Source organism: Mchenga conophoros, linkage group LG1 (genome assembly GCF_057382185.1).
Source record: "Mchenga conophoros isolate Kocher_MC1m ecotype Shallow Benthic linkage group LG1, M_conophoros_male_GT1.1, whole genome shotgun sequence".
Taxonomy (NCBI): domain Eukaryota; kingdom Metazoa; phylum Chordata; class Actinopteri; order Cichliformes; family Cichlidae; genus Mchenga; species Mchenga conophoros.
Window position 1 is genome coordinate 6404389 of NC_140526.1, and position 24124 is coordinate 6428512.

The 24124-nt window shown below is 39.0% G+C and overlaps 1 protein-coding gene across 3 annotated transcripts in view; it reads right to left on the minus strand.

Moving 5' to 3' along the window:
- Positions 1 to 24124, minus strand: part of phkb (phosphorylase kinase, beta) — a 101708-nt gene that overhangs the window by 19569 nt on the left and 58015 nt on the right. For all 3 annotated transcript variants that reach the window (XM_085292197.1, XM_085292280.1, XM_085292369.1), the window contains 2 exons: positions 4761 to 4816; positions 1979 to 2072 (listed from right to left, as the gene is read on the minus strand). In XM_085292197.1, coding sequence (XP_085148323.1) covers positions 1979 to 2072; positions 4761 to 4816 — 150 coding nt within the window. The remainder of the gene's footprint in view (positions 1 to 1978; positions 2073 to 4760; positions 4817 to 24124) is intronic.

Below are 24124 nucleotides of genomic sequence, written 5' to 3' on the forward strand. Positions count from 1 at the left end.
ACAAATAGTGTAATCTGCAAAAGATGAAAGGAGCAGAGTGGACGGAATGAAAATAGCAGCTTGTGCTAAACTTGCTACTCAAGCAAGTGACAACGGCTTCACTTTCCTTCCATCTCATCTTTATCTTACAGGAATATTTCCATGTAAAGGGCTCAGTTCCTTGTTCTGAATAACAATCTGCTACTTGCTTTTCTTCTGTGTTTAAAAATATATAAATAAATAAAAAATCTAGACACTGAGCATAAGCTAGACCATCTCACAATCAGTATATTAATTTTGCTCTTTAAATAGCAAGAGTTTTATGACTTTTGTTGCTTAAAGTTATGAAAGTTAAGGTTTGAAGGGATTTAGATTTGCTGAGCAGATTCACTGGTGAATTCAGATTTAATTAAAAGCCATTGAACCTCAACCCCTTTTGTAGTAAAAGCTGATTTATACTGAAGATGACATCAGGGAGTTTTTACATCACACAGGATTTGGACTTTCATTTTCACAACATGCTTGTTTGATTCATAAGAGCAGGATTACTGCTGAAATCAAAGTTACCTTCTTTTTTTTTAAAACAATCCTTTTACACAGAAAGATTCATTATCATTTTATTCTATAAAATATCACTTTGCATTGAGAATGTACCTTAGATCAGATAAGAATTACACTGAGGTAAACCGAAGAAAGGAATAGTTCTAGTGGCTTATAATTAAAAAAATGTAGCTGAACCACTAACTGACCTATTATTATTGGAGGTTTTATCGTTCATCACTCGACCTAGTCTCATAATGCTGATGAAAAGGCTTTTTAAGGGTTGTGTTTATCTTTAAATATTTAAATGCGAGATTGAAACAGCTTATAGTGAAACCAATTCAAAATTTTTGACCCATCTAACATACTGTTCTGAAACCAAATTTGGAGACAGCTCTGCTCAATGCATCTCTAGTTTGCCACAGTGAAAGCTACACCATTATGCTGATCAATCAATGTGAACAATGACTGCTCAACTAATAAGTCACTTCAACTACTCTGCAGCCCCGCTGTGACTGATGGGACAATCGAGAGGAAAATCTTAAGAGCAGGAAATCCTGGACTGACAAGCAGATGGACTGACTGAGCCAAGACGTATTGGGGTATTGATAGATGACTGCTGAAATGTAATCTGGCTCACTGCAAGATTGATCTGTGTAGTTGTGTTGGTGGTGGGGTGGCTTCAATAGTCTATCACAGTTTTCCTCCCTCACATTTTCTTCCAATCATTCAAAGCAAACAGGGCTGGGCTTTCTTATTTGAAGATAAGGAAAAGCCCGTAACTCAAGGACAAGTCACTGGCGCTAACTGTGCTAACCGCTAACCTCCAAAGGATCTGCAATCAGTTACATTTCAAGTTTAACGTTGGTAAAATCCATCACTCAAACAGCAACTGTCTAATCATAAAGAATTGCAAATGTACATGGCTAGACTGTAGAATTTTAGACTCATTGTGGATTATAGTTAATTAGTTACTTCTGTGGGCAGTAGTTAGTTTGTCTTCAACCAACTGCCTCATAATGAAGGAGGGAAAAACAAATCACGTTATGAAGAGCCCACTTCTGGACTGACATATGCCCCATGTGAGTGCTGAATTACCACTAATACCACATGATATTAAATACCACATCCAAGTTTGTGTTAAGGAACCTTTTTTTGGTTTCTAATAGTTTAGTTGTAATAGTTTCCCTGACATCATCACTACACAACTAGACAAAAAACCAACAGGAAGCCTCACTGAAAAAGTGTATTTTCAAGTACCGGTATGTTGTTTTCAGTTTGTTACTTGATTAGTTGTTAAAACCTCTTTTCTGACTGTTGTCATTTTTCCAGTGGACATCTAATAGGAATGAGAACACCTCAAACATTCTGAACTACACAAGAGGAGAACATAAACACAGGTCAAAGAGGTGTATGATTTTAAAACGCTTCTAACCAACATGTGACCAACAAGCTTTACCTTGACCAGTTCCTTTTGGGGCCAGATCTGGATGGGCTCCACTTGCTGGGGTGTCTGGGTCTGAATACCATAGGTATTCAAAAACACTTGCAGTCTACAACCACATAGAGAAAAAACATACAATATTATTTTCATGCCATCTCCATCAGCTCCCACAGACCTTTTGTTGAAAAATACATATGAAAAACCCTGATATGCTGAGAGACACAAAAAGCTGGAAATCTAACTGGACAGCAGGATATCTATTCAAATATATGGTTAAAAGACTATGACTAAACAAAAAAATGGAACTCGTTTCTCCTTCAAAAGAAGAAAAAAACTATACCCATGATTCACCTTATTATTATCATTTTTCTTATTTTAAGAATAGATGGAGAGATGCTGTAATCTAATCCTGTCCTCACTTCACTTAAACTGTTGGAGGCCATCTAGCACAGTGCCATTCAACTGAAATTCACCACTGTAAGTTTTTTTAAAAAACGGTTGGACGGTCATAACTAGCATCGTCATTTATATTCCTTGCTCTCTAAGCTGCTGAGATATGCTGACTATAATGGGCCTGCTTCAATTTGTGTGGTCACGGGTAACTGTTGAATGATTTATTAATCATTAATGGGATCGTGTCTGCATGTCTTTTGTTCTCAAAATGAGTAACAAGTAACTACATCCTTGGTCTCAGAAGCCTGCATTACCTCCTTTAGCAGAAGTAACTTGGTGACTTGTTCTACATAAGCGTTTGTCCACCAGCCTCCGACACAAGCTTGTTGGCATTGCTGACCACTTTTTCAAGCAAAGGTTTTGTTACATAGGGTTCGGGGTTTTTCATGGATGTACTGCCTCCTTCAAACCAAAAAATTTCCATCGCCATCCTTCACAGCTGGTATGATGGTTTTCTCCAGAAAGCTGTGTTTAATCGCTGCCAAATGTGTCTACTGTTCACTATGCTTCATTCAGGCCAAAGTAAATTATTCTAAAAGGTCTGGTCTACAGCAAAACTGCTGTTTTGCTCTAATTTTCTTTTTTGGACTGTGAAGCCCTTTTTCCTGGCACACCCACATGCAGGTCAAATTTATGCAATCTCTCTTCTGATTGTTGACACGTGTACTTCCAACAGCTGCAAGAGTAGCCTGCATATTCCATTTCCAATTCCAATTTGAGGTTCTTAGAGACTTCTTTTAGCATCGGTCTGTCTGATACTGGCTAGCAAATTCTGGCCAAGTAAATGGCTGCTTTTTCAAATCAATTCCGCTTACAAATGATTTTGTTGACAGTAAAATTATTCATTTAAAAAAAAAAAAAAAAAAAAAAAAAACCTTCCTTAAATCCAAAATGCTGCAGCAAGAGTCCTGACAGGGACTAGAAAGAGAGAGCAGATTTCTCCTGTTTTGGCTTCTCTTCATTGGCTTCCTGTTAAATCCAGAATTGAATTCAAAATCCTGCTCCTCACATACAAGGTCCTAAATAATCAGGCCCCATCTTATCTTAATGACCTTGTAGTACCATATCACCCTATTAGAACACTTGTTCCTAGAGTATTTAAAAGTAGAATGGGAGGCAGAGCCTTCAGTTTTCAGGCCCCTCTTCTGTGGGGATTCCCATGATGCATTGAGTTTTTCCTTGCCAGTCACCTTTCTCACTCACTATGTATTAACAGACCTCTCTGCATTGAATCATATCTGTTATTAATCTCTGTCTCTCTTCCACAGCATGTCTTTTATCCTGTCTTCCTTCTCACCCCAACCACTCGCAGCAGATGGCCCCGCCCCTCCCTGAGCCTGGTTCTGCCGGAGGTTTCTTCCTTTTAAAAGGGAGTTTTTCCTTCCCACTGTCGCCAAAGTGTTTGCTCATAGGGGGTCATTTGATTGTTGGGTTTTTCTCTGTATCTATTATTGTACAATCTACTGTACAATATTAAGCGCCTTGAGGCGACTGCTGTTGTGATTTGGCGCTATATAGATAAAATTGAATTGAATTGAAATCTGTTGCCAGACTCCAAGCGCATCTCTCTCACACACACACACACACACACACACACACACACACAATTTAAAAGCTGAATATGTTTTACGGCTCTGCAGCTATAAAATCATGTTGAAAATCTGGTGACCTGCAAAACTTTCCCAACAGATTGATGTTTTAAAATCTACAGCCTTGTGAATTTATAGGTGTTAAAGCTGTGGCTGAGTCAAGTGAAATCTAATGAATGGTAATAAATATTATGTCTCTAGATTCATTCTCTTTAAATTAGAACAAATGTAGAATGACTGTTGTAAATATAAAACTAGACGCAAATTATTCATGTATCGAAATGTTACTAATGAGCTTTACTGAGACACAGTATATACAGGAGACATGTTGAAGATGATGCAGGAGACCTGATGGGGACTTGCAAGCAGCAGTAATTGGAGCTACAGGTTAACAAGCTTCACAGAGTCACTTGACCCTGTTTAACACACATACCCACATGCCACACATGTATTTAAGTGTGCTTACACAGGCACATGTGTACTCACACAGACACACACACACACACACACACACACACACACACACACACACACACACACACACACAGACAATGAGAAGAATGACAGATGAGGCAAAGGTCAGCCTGAGCTCCAGCTTTATGAGCTCACCACAATTACGGCACTGACAGAGTTGACTAGGAGTGAGCAGCGGAAAATAACCTCCCTTTATGGTCTGCAACACATTAAGAGAGAGACACACACACACACACACATATATATATACACACACAGACACACTCACACACAAAAATTACCTCTGGCTCTCAGCTATCAGGGCCACGTGAATCACAATGTCATTCTCTATGGGGCCCTGTGAAAGAGAAAAACAGAGAGATTTACGTGAAGACTACTTTTGCCTACAGGTTGCTAATGAATAACCAGACACAAACGTGAAAAAAAATGTCCTGTCTGACAAATCCAACTATGAAATACGAATTCAGGGAGAACAGGGACCATCCAGTTTGTCGCTCACATTTTTTTAAAGATATATATGTATTTAGCTTTTAGAACTACAACAACTGGTCTTCAGAATTGACTAAAGACTGTCGTGACACAATGGAAATTGTCGGCAAATATTTACACAGACAGTAAATAACTGGATCAAGATTCTTATCACGTTTTAGAATCACTGTTAACATGGACTTTATTGTGTTTTTTTTCCATGATATAGTAGAAATTTGTTCTTTACTGTTTAAGATATTTTTTAAATTTACTTTCTGGCATTGGTGAGCCTTGCAATTTAACATCAATCAACAAAGAAGAAAACTGGAAAACTGAGTGGAAAGTGGCTATAATCGAAATTTACCTCAGTTGCATAGAAGAAAAACAATAACCTGTGTTATTGCTACTTCTAATCTCAAACAATTCAACTGAAAAAGAAAACAACTGATACAGGGGTACCTGTCTGAGAGGAAAGTGCAATGTAATTAGGAAGGTTGAGAGCGACATAGATGGGGGGGAAAAGGGAGTAAAGATTAGAGAAATGTAATGTTATTACACTAATGTTTTCTCTGCTTAAGTACCCATATGGTGAAATGAAATTACATTAAATGGACACAGTAGAGGAACAGAGGCATTCGATTTTCTCACTGCACAAACACCATCAAGTTTTGTCCCATCCCACGTGCCACTGCCTGCTGTAAGACTCACTAATGTACGCAGATGTGAATTAATCCACAGCTGAATCCACAGCACCAGAATCATACATACTAACATCTGTCAAAAACTATAATCCAAAGTTTGTTTTAGGAAACATTTTTATGTTAAATATCAAACTGAGGGTTTTGGGGGAATATACATAAAAGAAAAACAAAACATATCCTAAACCACTAATACAAATCAGTTCATCAGCAAAGTTAACAGCATCGTAGTATTCTTCATCTCCATTATATTAATCCTTTTCATAGACAGCATGAAGATACACACTGCCAACCTGACCAGAACACAGAAACGTGTCAGTCATGTTGACATCAACAACAATAATAAAAGAAAAAAAGTGACTGAAGAGACGTACAAATTGTCTTTTGTGGAGAACTTATATACTACAAAAAAGGCATAAAGGCACAAAAAATGTTGACAGTTTAAATCTGTACTCATTATCTTCCACAGCACAAGAAGAGACTTTTGAAAGGCTTTTGTAACTTTGCTTTGCATTTGCCAGTAATTTTATTTAAATTTATTATGCATTTACAGGTCTTCGTGACAGTATTCTTTCATATCAAAGTTCACCTTTACATGTCTTTTCCAGTACTTTAACACATGACGGGTTTCTATGTATTCATATGTTTGCAAATCAGTTTTTCTCCATTGCTTTATTTTATCCAATAGTTGACTGTATGCATCTTCATCTGTATATAGGCTTCTCTCTCTGTGTATCCTTCAGTGTCTTTCATCTTTTCATTCTTTATTTGCAGAATTCATTTTCACGATTGTAATTTCGATGTGCACAAACCAATTGTAAGTGGAGCTGATCATCTTTATTGTACATCGACTATTCGGGGCCATTTAGGAAGCAGGCAGCATCTTGTGACTCACAGACGAACCGGCCTTTCATCTCGTTCTCATTGTGATGATACTCGCACTAAACCGGTTACACACTAATACACACATGCAGCAGAACATGGCAGCATGAGCACCGTGCCAGTATGTGTTGATGCTCAGAATCATCGTCAGGGAGAGAATGCAGAGCCAGGGAAACCAACACACAAGTAGGCATTCTCACACACACACACACACACACGGCTGGGAGCCATTTTGTTTTGTCGATAAGAGCTGGTTTTAGCCAACCACCTCGTTATCGTCAATCAGAGAGCAGAGGGAGAGATGGGGGCGGCTGAGTAGAAAAAAAAAAAAAAATACGCCTGAACACAAATCTCTCCAGATTAATAGGGGAGCAATGGGTTCTAAAATGCTGCAATGCAACTCTCTCATTAGCGCTGCTCTCTGAGCTGACAAAGGACTCATTTGGCAAAGGAGACGATGTTGAAATGTATAATGGAGACGCAGCAGATATGTACTCCCGCTCGCTTTCTTTCATAGTCGACACACGACTATGCAACTGCAGCGAGGAAAATGAGATGAGTCTTCAAATGTTTCTTTAAACAACCTTTCAGAGGAACCCTGAAAACATCAATGTAGTGTGACCGGAATGCTTTCAAGGCTGAGGCGAGTGTGGGGGGGGAAAGACGTGTGGTTTCTCCACAGGGGCTCTAGAAGGTAGTTAACAAACCATACTGGGCCGTGGGTATACCCAGTGGTTAGACCAGCGCAGATCTAAGAGTCCAAAGTCCTTTACGATACTTCAGGGAATTTGATTTTAGATAAATAAATGGAAAAAGAAGACGGAAGAAAAAGAATGGGCTGCATTTAAACCTATGAGCAAATAAATTCTCAAACTTTAACTACTCAGTACAATAAGAAGTTCAGAGACGATATTTCAGAATGTGTTTACTGAGGCAGATTTGATGAAAACAGGTAGGCTGCCTTAATCCAGCCTCACATTGTTTTTAGACACGCATTTGAATATAATTTTGCTTGATTGGAAAAAAGAACCCTTTCTTGTACCACAGTGCCTCCAATTACACAATTAAACCCACATATTACATACCCACAAATACCACAAGTTCACTTAGCTTCTCCCAGGTAACTCTACTGGAAATCGGAAAGGGGACATGAAACGTGAACTGCATTGCTTCAACATAAAATAACTGCTGGAACTACTCAGCATGAGTATAGTACAGTGCACTGTATCCAAGCGGACACTCCTCCGTTGTGCCAGCATTAAGGATTCAGCTGTTAACAGCTTAAGGATTGCATATAATCAATCAAACTGAGGTAAATTTACTCCGACAAAGCAACCAGAAAATAGAATTACCATGCATAAGACAATTTGCCCTACCATGTCCTCCAGTGAGAGATGTTTGGATAACTCAGAAACTTCAAATTTATACTTCCAAAAACTCAGTGTGGCCTATATGCTATAATAAAATAAAGACCAATGACTACAACAAATATTTTCATTTTAAAGCAAAAATATTGGAAACTAACTAGTATAGGCTCCAGCACCTCACTACTCCAGATTATGAAGCAGACTGCCCAATAAAATCTCTTCACTTTGTTCATGGTTGCTCTAAGCTGTGGTAAGGTTTTTGGTGCTGGTTGCAGTCTTTGGTGCTGATTGTACTGGTTAGTAGAAACACGTTGTTGCGCCCACAATTTGCCTAGGGATCTCTTGCCGATAAAAAAAAAAAAAAAAAAAAAAAAAAAAAAAGGTAAAATCAGCTGCTTTGTTTGACTCAAGTAGGGTTTGGCAAGGGCAAACAACTTAAGCACTTAAGTGCTCTGTCATTATTCTTAGTGGAAAATCAAGCATATTTTCAGTGGATGTTGCGATTCAGCAAATTGGTTTGTGATTCCCATGGATAGTATCTTAATATGGAGCTAAGGGTTTGTGGGAGACTGCCCAGTAGAAAGCCCTGCAAGTTGCTTATGAGTTCTTTTTTACTTTATGTGGTATTGTTGGTTTACACCTCAGCAGATCCGTAGTAGTAGAAGCTTAGTAGAAACTGGCTTGGGTACCTTGTTGTTAATGTTGAGGAGTTGTAGAGCTAATGTTACAGAAGGTGAAATTTATTACCTTCAGGAAGGGCCAGGCTAGATGTTTGCCATTGCTCCCAATCTTTAAATTAAGATGACAAAATGTTTTGATCCACTATCATTACTTTCAACATAATGGTTCTAAGATGCAGGTAGGTCCTTATTGTGGCAGGGTAATTAATTTAAATTAGCACACAACAAAATTATTAGCTGATGTTAGCTGTTGAGTCTAGTAGCAGCTTAAGAGCTGCGCGCTAGTGGCAAATAAATCTAAATAGGAGAGTTAAGTTCAAATGCACTTTGATGAGGCAAATTCAAACAGTGCCCCAAGTAAATAGTTAATATCATTTTATCAACTGGATGCATAAACAAATTGCTAAGAATGCAAGAGCAGTGTAAAGGTAGACTTGTATTAATTCTTAAACACTAAGATATTTTAAAGTTATAAACTGCTGTGACTTTATGAAAACTTATTTACAAAGAGAGCAGCAGAGAGCAGCAGGATCTGCACATGCCCTCTAGTTCACAGCAGTATACGTTTCCCATGCCAAATTTAAGCACTCTTATAATATTGCTGTATTCTTATAAATGCATAACAACACGATGTCAAACATGTTGTGCCAGAGGGAAATCCAGCTCAGCAGGCCAGATCACAGAATACTTAAATACTGTTTACAAGAGGGCAAGTGGGCAGTGGCAGAAAACTCTGAGTTACCACTGGAGAAGTCATGGACTAAGATTTAGGAGCAAATAGAAATGGAAACCAAGAATATATCATCAGCGGAGGCATCTGGATAGCAATGATTAATTAAATCATTTGAATACCGCTGGAGTACCTCCAAGTTCCTCAACTGAATTGATATGGAAATGTGATTATTTTATTCATGAATTAAGTAGATGAAAGCTAAAACAATGCAGTGAAGTCCTCAATATTAACTCGAGATGCCTTAGAGGTGGATCCAGAGTGCTTAAAAAAAAAGGCAATTTAGACCATCAGTGATGTCTGTTGTTACCAAAGAAACTTTACAGCATTCTAGTTGGACAGTAATTACAAACACTGGCCGACCACTTCTAAATATAGAAACGAATGTTCCCATTTGGAGAACTCAGCTCAATTTGGTTGGGCTTAATCGAGTTGCATTTATTGAGGCTTAATAAACAGTCAATCAAAAAAATCACTAAACTCACAAGAATTACTGTGTAGTGCACACTTTTGCTACACTAGCTAAATGAACCTAGTATTTAGGTTTTCGGGGTGTATTTCCCTTCAACCCCAAAAAACCTCAAGTAAGTAGTGTTTCAAATAATGGTTTCCAAAATGAGATAAACAAGAAGTAATGCATTCATAGTCTAATTTCTCGACCTATTTGAACTGCAGATGCTCGCGCTTCAGAAAAATTGGACTGCTTCTACAGAGGAAGCATACTATTGGGGAAAAAAGGTAAAACAAACAGGGAACTGGAATATAAAAGTGCTTAAAAAACTCCCGGAGAGGAGGGACACAGTCAGGGAGCTTGTTTGTTTTGTTTCTGTCTAATAATACTGTCTATTTCAAATGTATGTATAGAATGAATAGAACAACCTCAGGCACTTCGCTGTGACAGAAAGAACACACAGTTTTGTTTACCTGTGTGTGGACTGATAAACACACAATCACTAATGAAAGAGGCGCATTAGTAAATAGAGATGGCACACATCTGTCACACAAACCAAACAAATTAGAATAAATAACTCCACAAAAGAGTAGACACAGAATCCTAGAAAGACTGAGGAGAGATACATATACTGCATGGGAAGGATTTTCAGAAATACTCTACATAAGCTGCTTGAAAGTGGCTACAGCCTACACTGCTGTTGGATACTTGTGATTATAAAATACAGATGAAAAGTTACAGATTACGATACTGAGGTGGATTCCAGAAAAATGCACAACCTGGCTGCTAAAGACAGCATGAAACCACAATGCACGCAGACAAGGAAGTGGTAAAAGGAAAATAAAGAAGTGCTGAAATGGAACATGCTGTTAAGTGCTATAGTATATCTTCAGCTGCCGGGTGGACTGGCAGTAGTCTGCAGCAGGCCTGGATGCTGCGTGCTGCCCCTCAGAGATACGGCCTCGCTAAATTTGACAAAGTGAAAAGCCATTTGCCAGAGAGCGCTGCTGTGAGTCCCCGCAGAATAGAAATGAATTTCAGCTCCGCTTCATTTGACTTTTCCCCCAAAATTAAAAGCACTGAGTTGTGACACAAGATGAAAAGTGCATCTCAGATCTTTCACTTTTTACTTCTTCTTTTTTTACTTCTTTCCCATCTTTTCATTTTTTCTTTGGTACTTTTCAGTCTTTTATTTCATCCTGCTTATATATTTCTACTTTATTTCATTTTTTTGTATCATTCTACTTTTCCTTACTTCTAGTCTTTTTTTTCTGAATTTCCGTATTTTTCTTCTGCTTCTGTTCTTCCTTCCTTCTGTCTTTACATCCATTTGCCTTTTTTTGCGTCCTCCATTCAAATCTTTCTTCCTCTCTTTAGTTTTTTTTTTTCCTATTTCCACTGATTTTTACCTTCCATAATTCAATCTCGATGTTTTGCTCTCCATCTGTTTTTCCTTTCTTTGGAGCTCTGTTTTTCCCATCCTTCCAGTGTTCCGTATCTTATTCCTTTGGAATAAGATAGTAAAGAAGAAAAGAAAGGTCAAGGAAGGCTCCTTGACCTTTCTTTTCTTCCTTCCATTTATTCGTGGCTCGTGGGTGATCGTGGCACAAGAGTTGGGAGTTCGCCTTGTAATCGGAAGGTTGCCGGTTCGAGCCCCGGCTCTGACAGTCTCGGTAGTTGTGTCCTTGGGCAAGACACTTCACCAGTTGCCTACTGGTGGTGGTCAGAGGGCCCGGTGGCGCCAGTGTCCGGCAGCCTCGCCTCTGTCAGTGCGCCCCAGGGCAGCTACAATGTAGCTGCCATCATCAGTGTGTGAATGTGTGTGTGGATGGGTGGATGATTGTGTATAGTGTAAAGCGCTTTGGGGTCCTTAGGACCAAGCAAAGCGCTATACAAATACAGACCAATAACCATTTACCATTTCTTCTCTCCTTCATTATTGTAACTTTTTTTGTCGCTGCTTCTTTCTGTTCCTTGTTTTTTCTGCCACCTCTGTGGATTCTGACATTCTCACTACTGGTTTTCATTCCTCTCACTCTCTCAGTCTTGCTGTCACTCAGGTTGTCTCACAAGCCAGAAGTGAATCGGCTACAAACAAACAGCTTTTCACAAATCTCAGAGGTTTCTGTCAACACACTCCTGTCAGTAACACAATCAAAACTCAGCTACTTTCAAACACTGGAAATAACTTGAAGCAGTAGCAGATTTACTTGCACAGCTGCAAATCGGGTTGTCACAAAGCATCACTATTTCTGATTAATGTTGTGTGCTGAACTTCCACTCCTATTCTTCCCTTTAATTTCTCTTCCTACTTAGAGAAGCTGGCTGCCCAATTTGACCAAAAGAGTCAGTTTATTATGACAGGGCTACAGTTTAGTCGCTGGTTGGGCATATTTGAAACCAAAAGATATTAGTTGTGGGCAGGAGATGGACTGAAAAGAGAAAAAAAATGTTCTGGTGATGTAAACCTAGAATTTATAGCTGTTTTCATTTGCCTATAACATACAGTGACTTATGAGGATATTTATTGATTGACACGATGTTTTCCTCGAGCCTCAGTCTATATAAAATTTATATAAAACTTTAAGAGTAAAAAAAAAAAACACCTCTGCTGAACCAAATGATGTGACGCTATTTCAAGGTCAGATCCCTCCCAGTGTGTCGGCTGGCAAAGCGCAGCACGAGGGAGGCAGCCTCAAGCGAGCATCACATCACAAAGGAACAAAACATTCAAAGGCTTCCATAAAGTTAAAAAGCAAGCAATGGAATTTATCCACCACCCCAAAAAAAAGAAAGAAAAACTATCTGAATGGAATATAATCCCTTCTTTTCATGCCCCTACACAGACGAATGACTCCAGGCTCTGTATCGTCCTCGGGAAGTTGGTCTCTGTGCAGCTCTGAGATTCATATTTTGATGAGAGAATTTCAAAGTGTCAGGGGTTTTAGCAGAAATATGTGGGGCGGGGTGGGGGCATAAAAGTAATGCTAAGTCATTTTCAATCCAGCGTCTGGGAAAGAGAAATGTCTCCTGTGTACATTTTTAAAGTTGGATCATTTCAAAAGGTCATCTAGTGGTAATAACGATGAGACCATGACAAGAATGTGAGGTGAACACAAGAGAAGGAAGAGGAGTTGATGAGGCGAGAGTTTGATTTAGGGAAATGTTTTTCAGTCTGACAATGTGGCGGAAAAAGAAACCAGCAGGCCTGTAGAGAGAAAGACTGACAAAAAGAGAGAGGGAGGAAAACAGATGGAGTGAAGGAGGGTGGAGTCACCTCCACAGAGGAGAACCAAGTGAAGAATTCAATTGCATGCTGCTGGCCACTATAATTGCAAAGGCGCCCTGACTGAGAAAGCGATACATTGTTCCTCAGCTCAGAAATATTATCCTCCGCCGGAGGAATCCTTATGAGTGAAGGAAAAAAAATCAATTGATATTAAAGGTGAGCCGTGGTGTGAGCTACAGGAGCCTCTGCTTGTCATAGCAGCCCCGTTTGATATCATGCCTGAAGAGCCAGGGAGGCTGGGGAAGATAAGTGGCCTGATTACCACTGCCTGTACGTGTGCAGAGGAGCATAATGAAATGAGTGCCGCATTGAATAAAGAAATATACATGCAGCCACATATGAAGATCAAACTCCTGTCGGTGACACGTTGTCTCAGAGTTAAGCGCGCAATGTTTGTCTTTCTCCATTTCGTGTGAATGCAATTCTAGATAATGCCTTAACCTTCCATCCCCTTTGCAAGTCATTAAAAGAAAGCAAAAAACAAAACGTGAACACAAACTAGCAAATCCTGCCAGCATGCGTTATTCTAAATGAGTTCTAATGCACACACGCAGGCCGACAATGACCCTGGAAACACAAATATGTTCCCAGTCGCTGTGCCAGGCTCCACTCAGATGTCCACACAAAAGACAGACAACAGCGTACACGCATAATTACAAACTTTGGGAACAGATGGGCATTTTGGTTTCTAATGTGTGCTGTTTTTAATCGCTTCCACACACACACACACACACACACACACACACAAGCTCTAAAATGCTTGACAAACAGAATACACTGCTGTGCCTGTCACCAGATGAGCAGAGCATAAATGCAAACAAGATAAATATAAACTAGATCCAATCATTTAGACATATGCGAGAGCCAAGGTGAAGTCAGAGGAATCTGCAATCATTAAAAATCTTAAAGCATGCACAGCTGTTCTTATGCATGCCAGCAAAGGTAAAGTGCCAAGGTCACTACGGGAGCTGCAGTCTGTGTTCTGTGTACCTTCAAATGCGTACACAGGATGCCGCTGTCACAGATGACAAACTGTAAACATCCAGTCACGTTCCTAATATCATGTTATACTGGTACAACGTCTGTAGGCATTCATAAAGAATTAATGCTGCTTTTCAAAAATTATGATACCAGTGTCCTCTAGGGAATTGCTTTTAAAGGAAACCCACAGGTTAGGATAAAAGACAGTCTGATGATTTACTGAATATATTTCTACATTATAAAAGAAAAATGTGACAGTGATTTTAAGTAAAACTGAGCTTCTAAAGTTTAAACTTCTTCAGCAGGCGTGTTACTAATGAACTGTTTAGGTGACATTTCTTGGTCTCAAAGGATATTCAATACACTTTTAGGAGTTTATCTGGTAGTGGCAACAGATGCAATGTGGCTGTGTTTTAATTGCTTGCATCTCTTTATCTGTATTTATTAAACAGTGTACCTGTTCTCCTACTATAATCTTGTTTCCCTTTCATTTTCTCTCTACACTTCCTGGGAAAATGCTACTGCCAGGACCACAGCGGTCTCTAACTTCTAGTTTCTATTGCTGGGGAGCAAATAGGGAGCTCCCTGGGTGATCTGTCTCTCCTCCGCCCACATGAGAGGGAAGGCTTTCATCAGTGGGAATTTCCGTCCAAAAGATTACTATGTTTAATCAGTAATTTGTCTTCTTTCCCAACATATAATTACAGACCTCGTGCTGTTCTCTGGTGGCTGAGTCTTGCATGTATCAGTTATGTTAGTTCTGTTTGGTCGTTTCAGACTGACAGACAAGCCAAAAGATAGGGAAGACTTGGCGGTAGTATTTTTGTTCGCTCAGATAACTTCCTAAGCACGTTTTCTGTCTCCTGCCTGTACTTTTGTTCCTCTCTCCAGACGTACGCGTGTTAGCCAAAATACACTTGCCAAGCCGAGATAGCAAACTTTAGGGGGAAAAAAGCCACTACTGAGCCACTTTTCTCACTCACACCTTGCATTTTAGCACACTGATACTATACATAAAATGAATGTTGTAGTCAACAGCCACATTGGAAAAATAACAAAACATGGTCTATGAATAACTCAGCAGGAACCTTTTGAATGTTCTTTTTCTTATAAATATTCTTACAATGGTGGATGTTCATATTAAAGATGGCAAAAGAGTATTTTATAAGGTAAAATAAGGTAAACGTATATGTAAGTGATTCCTATGAGCCAGATGTTCAGGCTTCAGATTACTCCTTTTTCTACCCGGATCACAGCTCTGATTATAAGCACAGAAGTACCACCCACCTGCTGTTCAACCCTTCTGTTTACAAAAGGCAGCGGATCAGATGTGCCAAATTAGGTCATTGGTTCTCAAACTGTGGGGCATCAGTCCACTGCAGGTGGGCAGTCTTTCATAAACTGCATGATTGGAAAGTAAGTGCCAGGGACCAGTTCCTATACTATCTGATAGACATAGTTTTCTTCAGGTGTAAAGTTTTCCAGAAGAAAACTATGAGTGACCTTAAGTTTTCTTGAAGTCATAGATGAGTGGATTGCATCAGCAACCAACAAAACACATTCTCCCCAGACGGTGAGTGGCTGGTGCATTCAAATGTTTCATGCACAAATCAGTGCCTGAATTTGCTCATACTTTGTACTAAAGCATTTCACTACTAGTACTACAAATTTCATGGCACTAGTCTACAGATGCTGGAAAATCTGGATTTGTTTTTTCACTTGTATTTAGTTTCTTATCTTGGAATGACAGACTAGCTGCACCAGGTCACTGTGCTGTTCTCTTGTTTTTCTTATAGTCTCTCTGGTGGAAACATTTACCTTTCCTGGCTTTCTCTTTGGAGACAATTGTTTCAGTTTCTTCAGACTTGGATTTTGTCCTGGTTTCTCACCTGATTGTTAACATGCTTCTTTATATTTAGATAGCATGCAAATAGTGTAGAAGCTATACATTTTGTGCTAGTCTATTGAGTCAGAATGATTCTGACATATGCACAGTGGTAAGAACCAAATGGGCCAGTGGGCATGTTTCATAAATCTGATGGTAAATTAATATAATTTATGCAGGGTAAGAATGTTTCCATACACATATTAACAATTAGTATTTTTTTTTTAGTAATAAAAAAAATACTAAAAAAATTAGTATTTTTTTAGTGCACAAAGCATATGACATTTAAAGAAAAAAAATGCCAAAAGACTTATTTTAAATGAGAAAAGTTGTGCAAATTGTTTAATCTAAAAAAATGGGCATCTTTTGTTTGCTGTCAGAATTCTTTGGGTTTAAAGCAGAATTTGAGTACTGGGAAAAGTGCGTCTATTGTAAAGCCTGGGCTTGTACACTGTCAAGAATAACTATGAACAAACAGAGAATAGATGCCAAGATGCCTCTTCTGAGTACATGTTGCTGCAAACACAAATCCCACACTCACCTAACACTCTGAATGCAGCAGCAGCAGGAAGTGTTGATATACCTTGATATACAAGGGATGAGACAGTCTTTTGTTAAATTGAGGGCTTGGATGAACTGAGCACCACAGGTTCAAATATTTGATCTCTAGTTGGATTTTTTTCTTCTACTCCACCCAAGGTTGTTTAGCCTCCCAGTCTGCTTTTTCTTTGGTGTTATTAGCAACCTGTAACACGAAGACACTGTACAACAGAGTTGGCCAACAACACTGACAGTTAGACAAAGAAACGACAGGCCAAACCAATCAGACATTGCTAATGGGGCCCCTGGCACAGAGAACGGCTTGTAACCCAGAAGAAGAAGTAGAGGTGTGTCAAAGGAAGACAGATACACAGAGACACCCACATTGTGAGAATACATAAAAGCAGCGCACATATTGGCATGAGCATGAGGACGCATCCGAGTACGGGTGATGTGTCAAGTGTTAATGCATGCAAAGTGCATGAGTGTGTGTGAGTGATGTCCATTTCCCTGCAGGTTAAGGTCAGTAGCTATCCCTCCAGGGCTTTTACTGTCACAGACCACTGAGCTCGACATTTCCTGCCCACTACCAGGCCATTTGGCAAACAGCAGGGTTTAGCACACTTTCAATCTGTGTCTTTGTGTGTGTGAATGTTTCAGGGTGCGAGTGAGGCAAAAGATACAGAAGGAAGTGTTTGCATGTTGGCGTGAAAAATGTGTGATTCTGTTTGTGTGTAATAGTATGAAGTGAAGGATGCACATGTTGGAAAATATTGTGACTGGGTGTGTGTGGATGTGTGTACACTCTTGGGTCAGAAGGATTCTAACACCCATCTGTTTCATGCTGCTTAAGGTGTCACTTTGCTCCTCTGAAAGAGCCAATCTTTAGATTATTGAACAGTGTCCTACTACTGACCTCTGAATCCACTGAATCTAGAGGCACATACCTATTTCAATGATCTCATCAGGCGTCTGTGTTATAATCTTGCAGCACAGCTATTGAAATGAGTATTACAGCTCCACGAGTTGATGCCACTGCCACATATTGTAGCCTTTGTCTCAGCAAAGGGACTAATACACATCATGCTTTCAATAAAATGTGTGCTTGAAGGCAGGCATGCATTTAAACACAAAACAGCCACCTGATGCAAACTGACTGATACAAATAAGGCCATTTTCTCCTCTCCACCCTGTGCTGTGCTCCAATGGAAAATACACAGATTCATGAAGAAGTAATGAGAATGATACTTCAGTTATTCTTTTTGTATTAAATCTGTTATACTAAAAACAGCTGTTCTGAAATAATTCAGCCTGTAGCCAATTTCTTGCTCAAAAGAAAATTGTGTGCTTCATCTGGAATAAAAAGAACTGCATAGTGACTATGCAATGACAAATAGAGCCAGTTATTTTGTAAACTAGAGGCTCTTGGATTGACATGATCACTACAAAAGAGAATGTTTGCTCTGGTATCTTCTCATCCAAAGTGCAAATAAAAAAGTAAATGGAAGGAATTCCGTTTTACCTCATTAGCATGCAAATGTATGCAACAAGGCATGCAAAAATAATCAGTATTTAATCATCAACTCCATATGGTATATTGGTTATTTATGCCTCAACTATATATTGTTCTTGAGTCATTATAAAGAATTACATTACCCTATAACTTCATTATCCAGTTGGATTTTCCATAACAATATTTTTCTTTTGGATTCAACATATCTGGAGGTGCTTTGAACTTGTTAGCCTTGAAGTATTAAGGAGTTAGCAATTTCTTGAAAATATGGGTTTTCTTATTACTATGCAAATCTATGCAGACTGGCATTACAAAATTTAATGAAATCATCTACTCCATATGGCGCTCCTGTTGTGTTAGTATGATTTTTCTTTTTCTTTTTTACTACGTGTTCTTCTTGGCTATCATGTTGTGATACCAGAATGACTTTATAATGTCCCACAAACCATATACCAAAGTGGGGGGAAGGGGGGGGGGGGGTCATCTATTATTCCACTACTTTTATTTTTCATTATCTGCACAAAATCTATTCATAGAAATGCTACATGCACACTGTGTAGAAAGAAAAATGAATTTAAACAGAGCTGTATTAAATATATTGTCTTAATATTTAAATGGCACTCATTTATTTCTTTGTATTTAAGATGGGTATAGATTCAGATTCCAGTTCACTATATTCGGTCACGTTTACAGATTATGTGATAGATATAGCCCTATCTATCATGCGTATACATTTAATGTAAGATCTAAGAGCAGGCATGTAAATAGTGTGTATATAACATCTAAACATCATCAATGGAAACAATATCTGACCAAAGTGATGCTAAAAAAAACAAAAAACAAATGTGGTTGCTTGTGTATTTCTTATTCATCTAAGAGTTGATTACCCAACTCCATCTCACTTTTGGATCCCATCGTTAATGCGTGCATTAATGCCCTATATTTTATGTTCCAACAGCTTTGTAAAGGAGGGCAAATTCTTATTAGCTTTATAAAATTATTACCAAAAAACTCCAGAAACGACACATTTCCAAAGGTTTTCATTTTGATATAAATCATTTTTTGCAACCTTGGAAAGATTTCAGTCAGCTGGTATTATAAACAAACCTGCCTAAAGTTTTATATCACAGAGGTTAGCTTGAATTTTGGGCCTCCACCAGATGCAGCATATATTGAGCTGAAAGCTGCTACACATTGCATCAAGCTACACTGTGGTTGTTAATTCTCAGCGGGACTTACGCTACAGAGAGAGCAACTTAAGTCTGTCTTGGTGTTGTGTTAATGAAGCTTTATGTTTGGACCCTGGAAGTTATTGATTTACATTTCCCAGATTTTCCAATTAGATTTAACAAGTTGGTTTTCAGCCAACTTCATGCTTAATATATAGAATGAAATAAGGTAATCTTTCTGTTGCTTTTTACCTCCATACCTCTTTCAGACTCACTCCCTCGCCTCTCTCTGACCCCTCTAACCTTACCCATTCTCTACTTTTCTACCTCCTTTCGTTCTGCCTCTAAGGAGGCATGTTTGTTGCTGTAGTATCCAATTGGGGGCCCCTCTTGACCCACGCCTTATCTCTGATTGATGACTGACAGCCTCCACAGTGTGGACCACAAATGCAATTTTTCCATTAACCTCATTCTCACATAGGGCCAAGCGTGTGTGTGTGAGTTTGTTTGTGTGTGTGTGTTTGTGTGTGTGTGTCAAAAAGTGAATGGATCTATATGCAAAAGAGAAGCCTAACAAAAGCTAAAGGATCCCTGAGTTTTATAACAGAGCTGCTATTTTTGATGGCTACATGCTCTTTTTGCATGTGCTTAAGAAATGTATGTAATTTGCGTGTTTAGTTGAACACACTGCAAATTGAACAAAATTCAGAGCGACAGATGAAACAAGTGATACAGACAGAGTAAGAATAAAAAAGACTAAGAGAATGCCACAGTGGTAAGGATGCCTGAGTAGCTGAGCACATTAGGGACACAACATTAATAGCAAGTGTGTGACACAAGCAACATAAGCAGCTAATTCACTTTCACAGCCATTCATGACTTCTTGGATCCCCAAATTGCTATGCCTGCTGCGTATTATTGCACGTTTGTCAGAGGGATGTCACCCCACGCTCCCCAGGGTGTGCTTGATCTGACTCACCCCCACAGCCCTGGGAGCGCCTTTTCTCTCATGCAAAAAATCAGCACACAGTCGACCGATGAACTTTTGTAAGCTGCTACATATCAAGGGAAGCTGTGCTTATCCACTGACTCCAGCTAAGAAAATAATCTTGGTAATTTATTTGCAACTATTATTAGCGCACCAAGAGGCCAGCAGCACTGTAATAATGCGCTTTTGCTGATTTCTCTCCTCTTGCCACATGGCTTACATACATATTTAAGCTGTGTAGTTTGATTTTACAGCTTCATACGCTATTTAACAGGCTTCTAGTTTACTACAATAGTAAAAGGTTCCTGCACATCAACAATGCATTAAAGCTGCATATAGGAATATCCCGATCACCAACTAAAATCAAAGCTCCACCATCCAAAAGCTTATTGTTTGGAGTGAAATCCACGTTCCACTTCCTGCTCAGGTGCACACATAATGCAGATTTAATGCATCATTCTTTACCTATGCATAATACAGGAATCTATGATATAATATTTCTTAGATTCAGGTTGATGATAAAAAAAAACAGATGCTTTGTAGTGCCCACTATTGAAGCAAGATGCATGAATATAAGTGCAAGTGGCATGTAAGCGCCAACACATCCAAGTTCCTCCAGGGTAGTGGATTCAAGCCAGGGTTTCTGTAGGAACTGGATTAAAAAGCTGTGACAATAAACCTCATAAAGAAAATAAGTATGTTCATTTGTATTCAGGGGAAACTGTTAAAATTACATTACAACTATATCTCCCTCTGCACTTAATTCAAAGGAGCTAAATGTAGCTTCTAACATCCTGCTGTTTAGAATAGCTTCTAAATTGAGTCTCTCAAAATTGACTATTCCTGATATTTTGGTGGAAATGACTCAAAAGATGCATTAATTCCTCATGCAGGTATTTTTATATGATTTTGTACGAGGGAGTGCAACCCAGTTCTTTTGCAAATAATTTTCTTTTCTAAACCTTTACTGAATGTCAGAGCTGATGTCAAAAAGCCCTGCGGTAACTCATATCATAAGCTTATATGTGGAACCAACAGCACAACATTGCAGGCTATTCATGGGTGCAGCATCTCATTCTCCCCAGTGAAATGAATTGATGCAGGGACTTTAAGTGTTAGCGTAACATTTGCAGGAAAGGCACGATGAATAATACACACGTACGCCAACACACAATCCTGTAAATAACTGCACCCACAGAAAAACACACACATTTCATATAGAGACTGAGATGTCATGCAAAGACATATGTAGAGGCTGTATGTATGTATATGTGTGTGTATGTATGTATGCATAGAACAGGTATTCTGTTTTTGGACACATTATGAGAACCGAATTATATACACACAGAAGAGAAAATAGGAGTGCACAAATCAGGCCTTAACTGCATGTGAAAGCTCAGCATGCCCATGTGTCTTTTCTGCCTGCAGACCAAACACAAGACGCTGGTGATGCAGAAGCAACTGGACAGCTGATACATGTATACACACACACAACTCTCTGTCTCACTCACACACACACACACACACACACACACACACACACACACACACACACACACACACACACACACACACACACACACACACACACACACACAGTATACACTACATTTCTTATTCTTTCTTTTCCTCTCCCCTCACTCATATTTTTTTCCTCTTCCCATCTTGGGCCTCTTTACTGACACAACATGATACCTAAGCTTCATACTGAGGAAACAAAGGTGTGAGTGAGAGAAAGCTGGTAAGTTGGCGGAAAAAAAGAAAAAAGAGATTTTTTAAAAGGGGGGGGGGGGGGGGGGGCAAAACGAACACAAGATTATGATCCAGCAAGACTTATTACAAAGCAATAAGAAAGAAAAAGTAAAGGTGAGAGGCAGTGGAGGATGAATGGTAATAGAGGATGAAGTCTACAAATTCTGTGGCCATTTGACCCCAAGAAACGCTAAGCTTAGCACCAGCTGCATGAATAAACAACCCTGGCATTCCTGTCTTACAGGAAAATAAAATCCTCTTCACATAAGCTTTCAGGTGGTACCGCTTGAAAAGATTTCTCATATTTACTGATATGCAGACAGAAGAGCAAAACACCTGCTTCACCTGCAACACCCCTGTTTGAAATGCTGTCTCCTTTCAAATCTTTATCACAGCTTTGTAAATGGCATTCACAGTGCAAGTACACCTAAAATGTTCAGTGTGTAGCTGCAAAAGTAACCAACTATTTTCTACCAGGCTTGTCACATTAGCTTAAATCTGTGACTTTTTTTTTTAATCTAAAAATTCTGCGAATTTCTAAGTCTGAAAACATTTGCCCAAATGTTATGTTCTCAACAAAAGGGTGGGGAGGAGGGAGGGAGGAATACTTATCATAAAGTATCTGACTAAAGAAAAAGTCAAACAAAGCAGATTCACAAATAAAACAGTATTTTAATTAGGGCTGCCACAAACGATTATTTTGATAGTCGACTAGTCACCGATTATTTATGCGATTAGTCGACTAATCAGATCATCATCCACTGGACATAAAACTACAGCTTATTGCACCAGCAGCATCTGCTCTTATATAACTATCATTAGCTTACAGCTTTAAGCTTTTAAGGTGCTAACTAAAAATAAAGACAAGATGATAGTTTATTCAATTTTAATGAAATTTGCAATTGTTTCAGTGAAGTTTAATAAACTCCTTGCTATCTAAAATATAACAGGACAACGGAGTATATTCTCCAGCATCTCACACTTCTGATAATCAGCTGTCTGCTTGACGTTTATTCAGCTGTGTAAAAACTATAACTTTAATCTCAGACAAACCGATTTACTCAGGAACAAATAAAATACAAAAAAAAAAAAAAAGCCAAACAACAACATTTTTAATTTATCTAAGTGACTCATATATTTAACCTGAGTAGCGAAAGACAGCGGTGGGTTTGAAAACAATTTGCCGGGAGTCCGGTGTTCTCACCGCGCTAGTGAGCCTTGCCCCCGGCTAGCTATCGAGCTAGTGGGTAACAGACGTCTCTGAAAACGTCGGAGCGCTTTTGAAAATATGTGGTGTCCTGATAAACTGAGCAGATATTTGAGGTTTACACAGCTACATTCTCGCCTGAAAATATGTTAAACGTTTATTTTGTGACCCAGAAAGAATAATAAGAGTAATATTAAAACTAACTAGCTGCCGCCATTGTTGGAAACTAAGCTGGGCCGCGCTATGAATTCTGGGACACAGCTGCTGCTTCTTCTTCTTCTTCGGGGTTTAACGGCAGCTGGCATCCTTGTACATGCAGTGCTGCCATCTTCTGTTTCAGTCCGTTATTACACTCTTAAATCCTGCTACTTATTCCTGCGTCTTTTGGGATCTTACAAAGCTTCAAACGATGCGTCGACTATTAAATCAGTCGTCGACGATTTTGATAGTCGACGTAATCGTGACTAGTCGACAAATCGTGGCAGCCCTAATTTTAATAAATGGGAAATAGCTAGGCTATGCCAATCAAAGGCCTAAAACAAAAGCACAAAAAGGAAAAACATCTTGAAATGAAAAATTCTAAAAAGAAAAATACAAAAACGCTTCTTGCTTACAAGAGGACAAAGCCACTCACTGGTAGCTCAACACTGGCCCACACTTTGAGCTGGCAAACTTCTCACACCAGTTTTAAGCCAGTGCTGATTACTAAGTGGAAATTGGCTCCACAGGAAACAAGGGCTGGCACACGACTTAGAGAGAGTGCTGGATAACCCACACAGCCTGCTTGGGCTGTAACAGTGATTATATGTCAGTCATGCTTCCTTTCATAACCCCCAATGGGCCAAGTATAAACATTAATATCATTATTTCACGTTTTAAGCAAAATTAGTTTTAATATTCATCACAAGCCAGCCTTCAAGAGTCCATTATATCTGTCTTTGAAATGTATATATCACAACTTATGGCTACTTTAGACCAGATAAGACGAGGTATTTTTGATGATAACGACAGCAAAACCATAAAAAATATCAGATGAAAAACATTA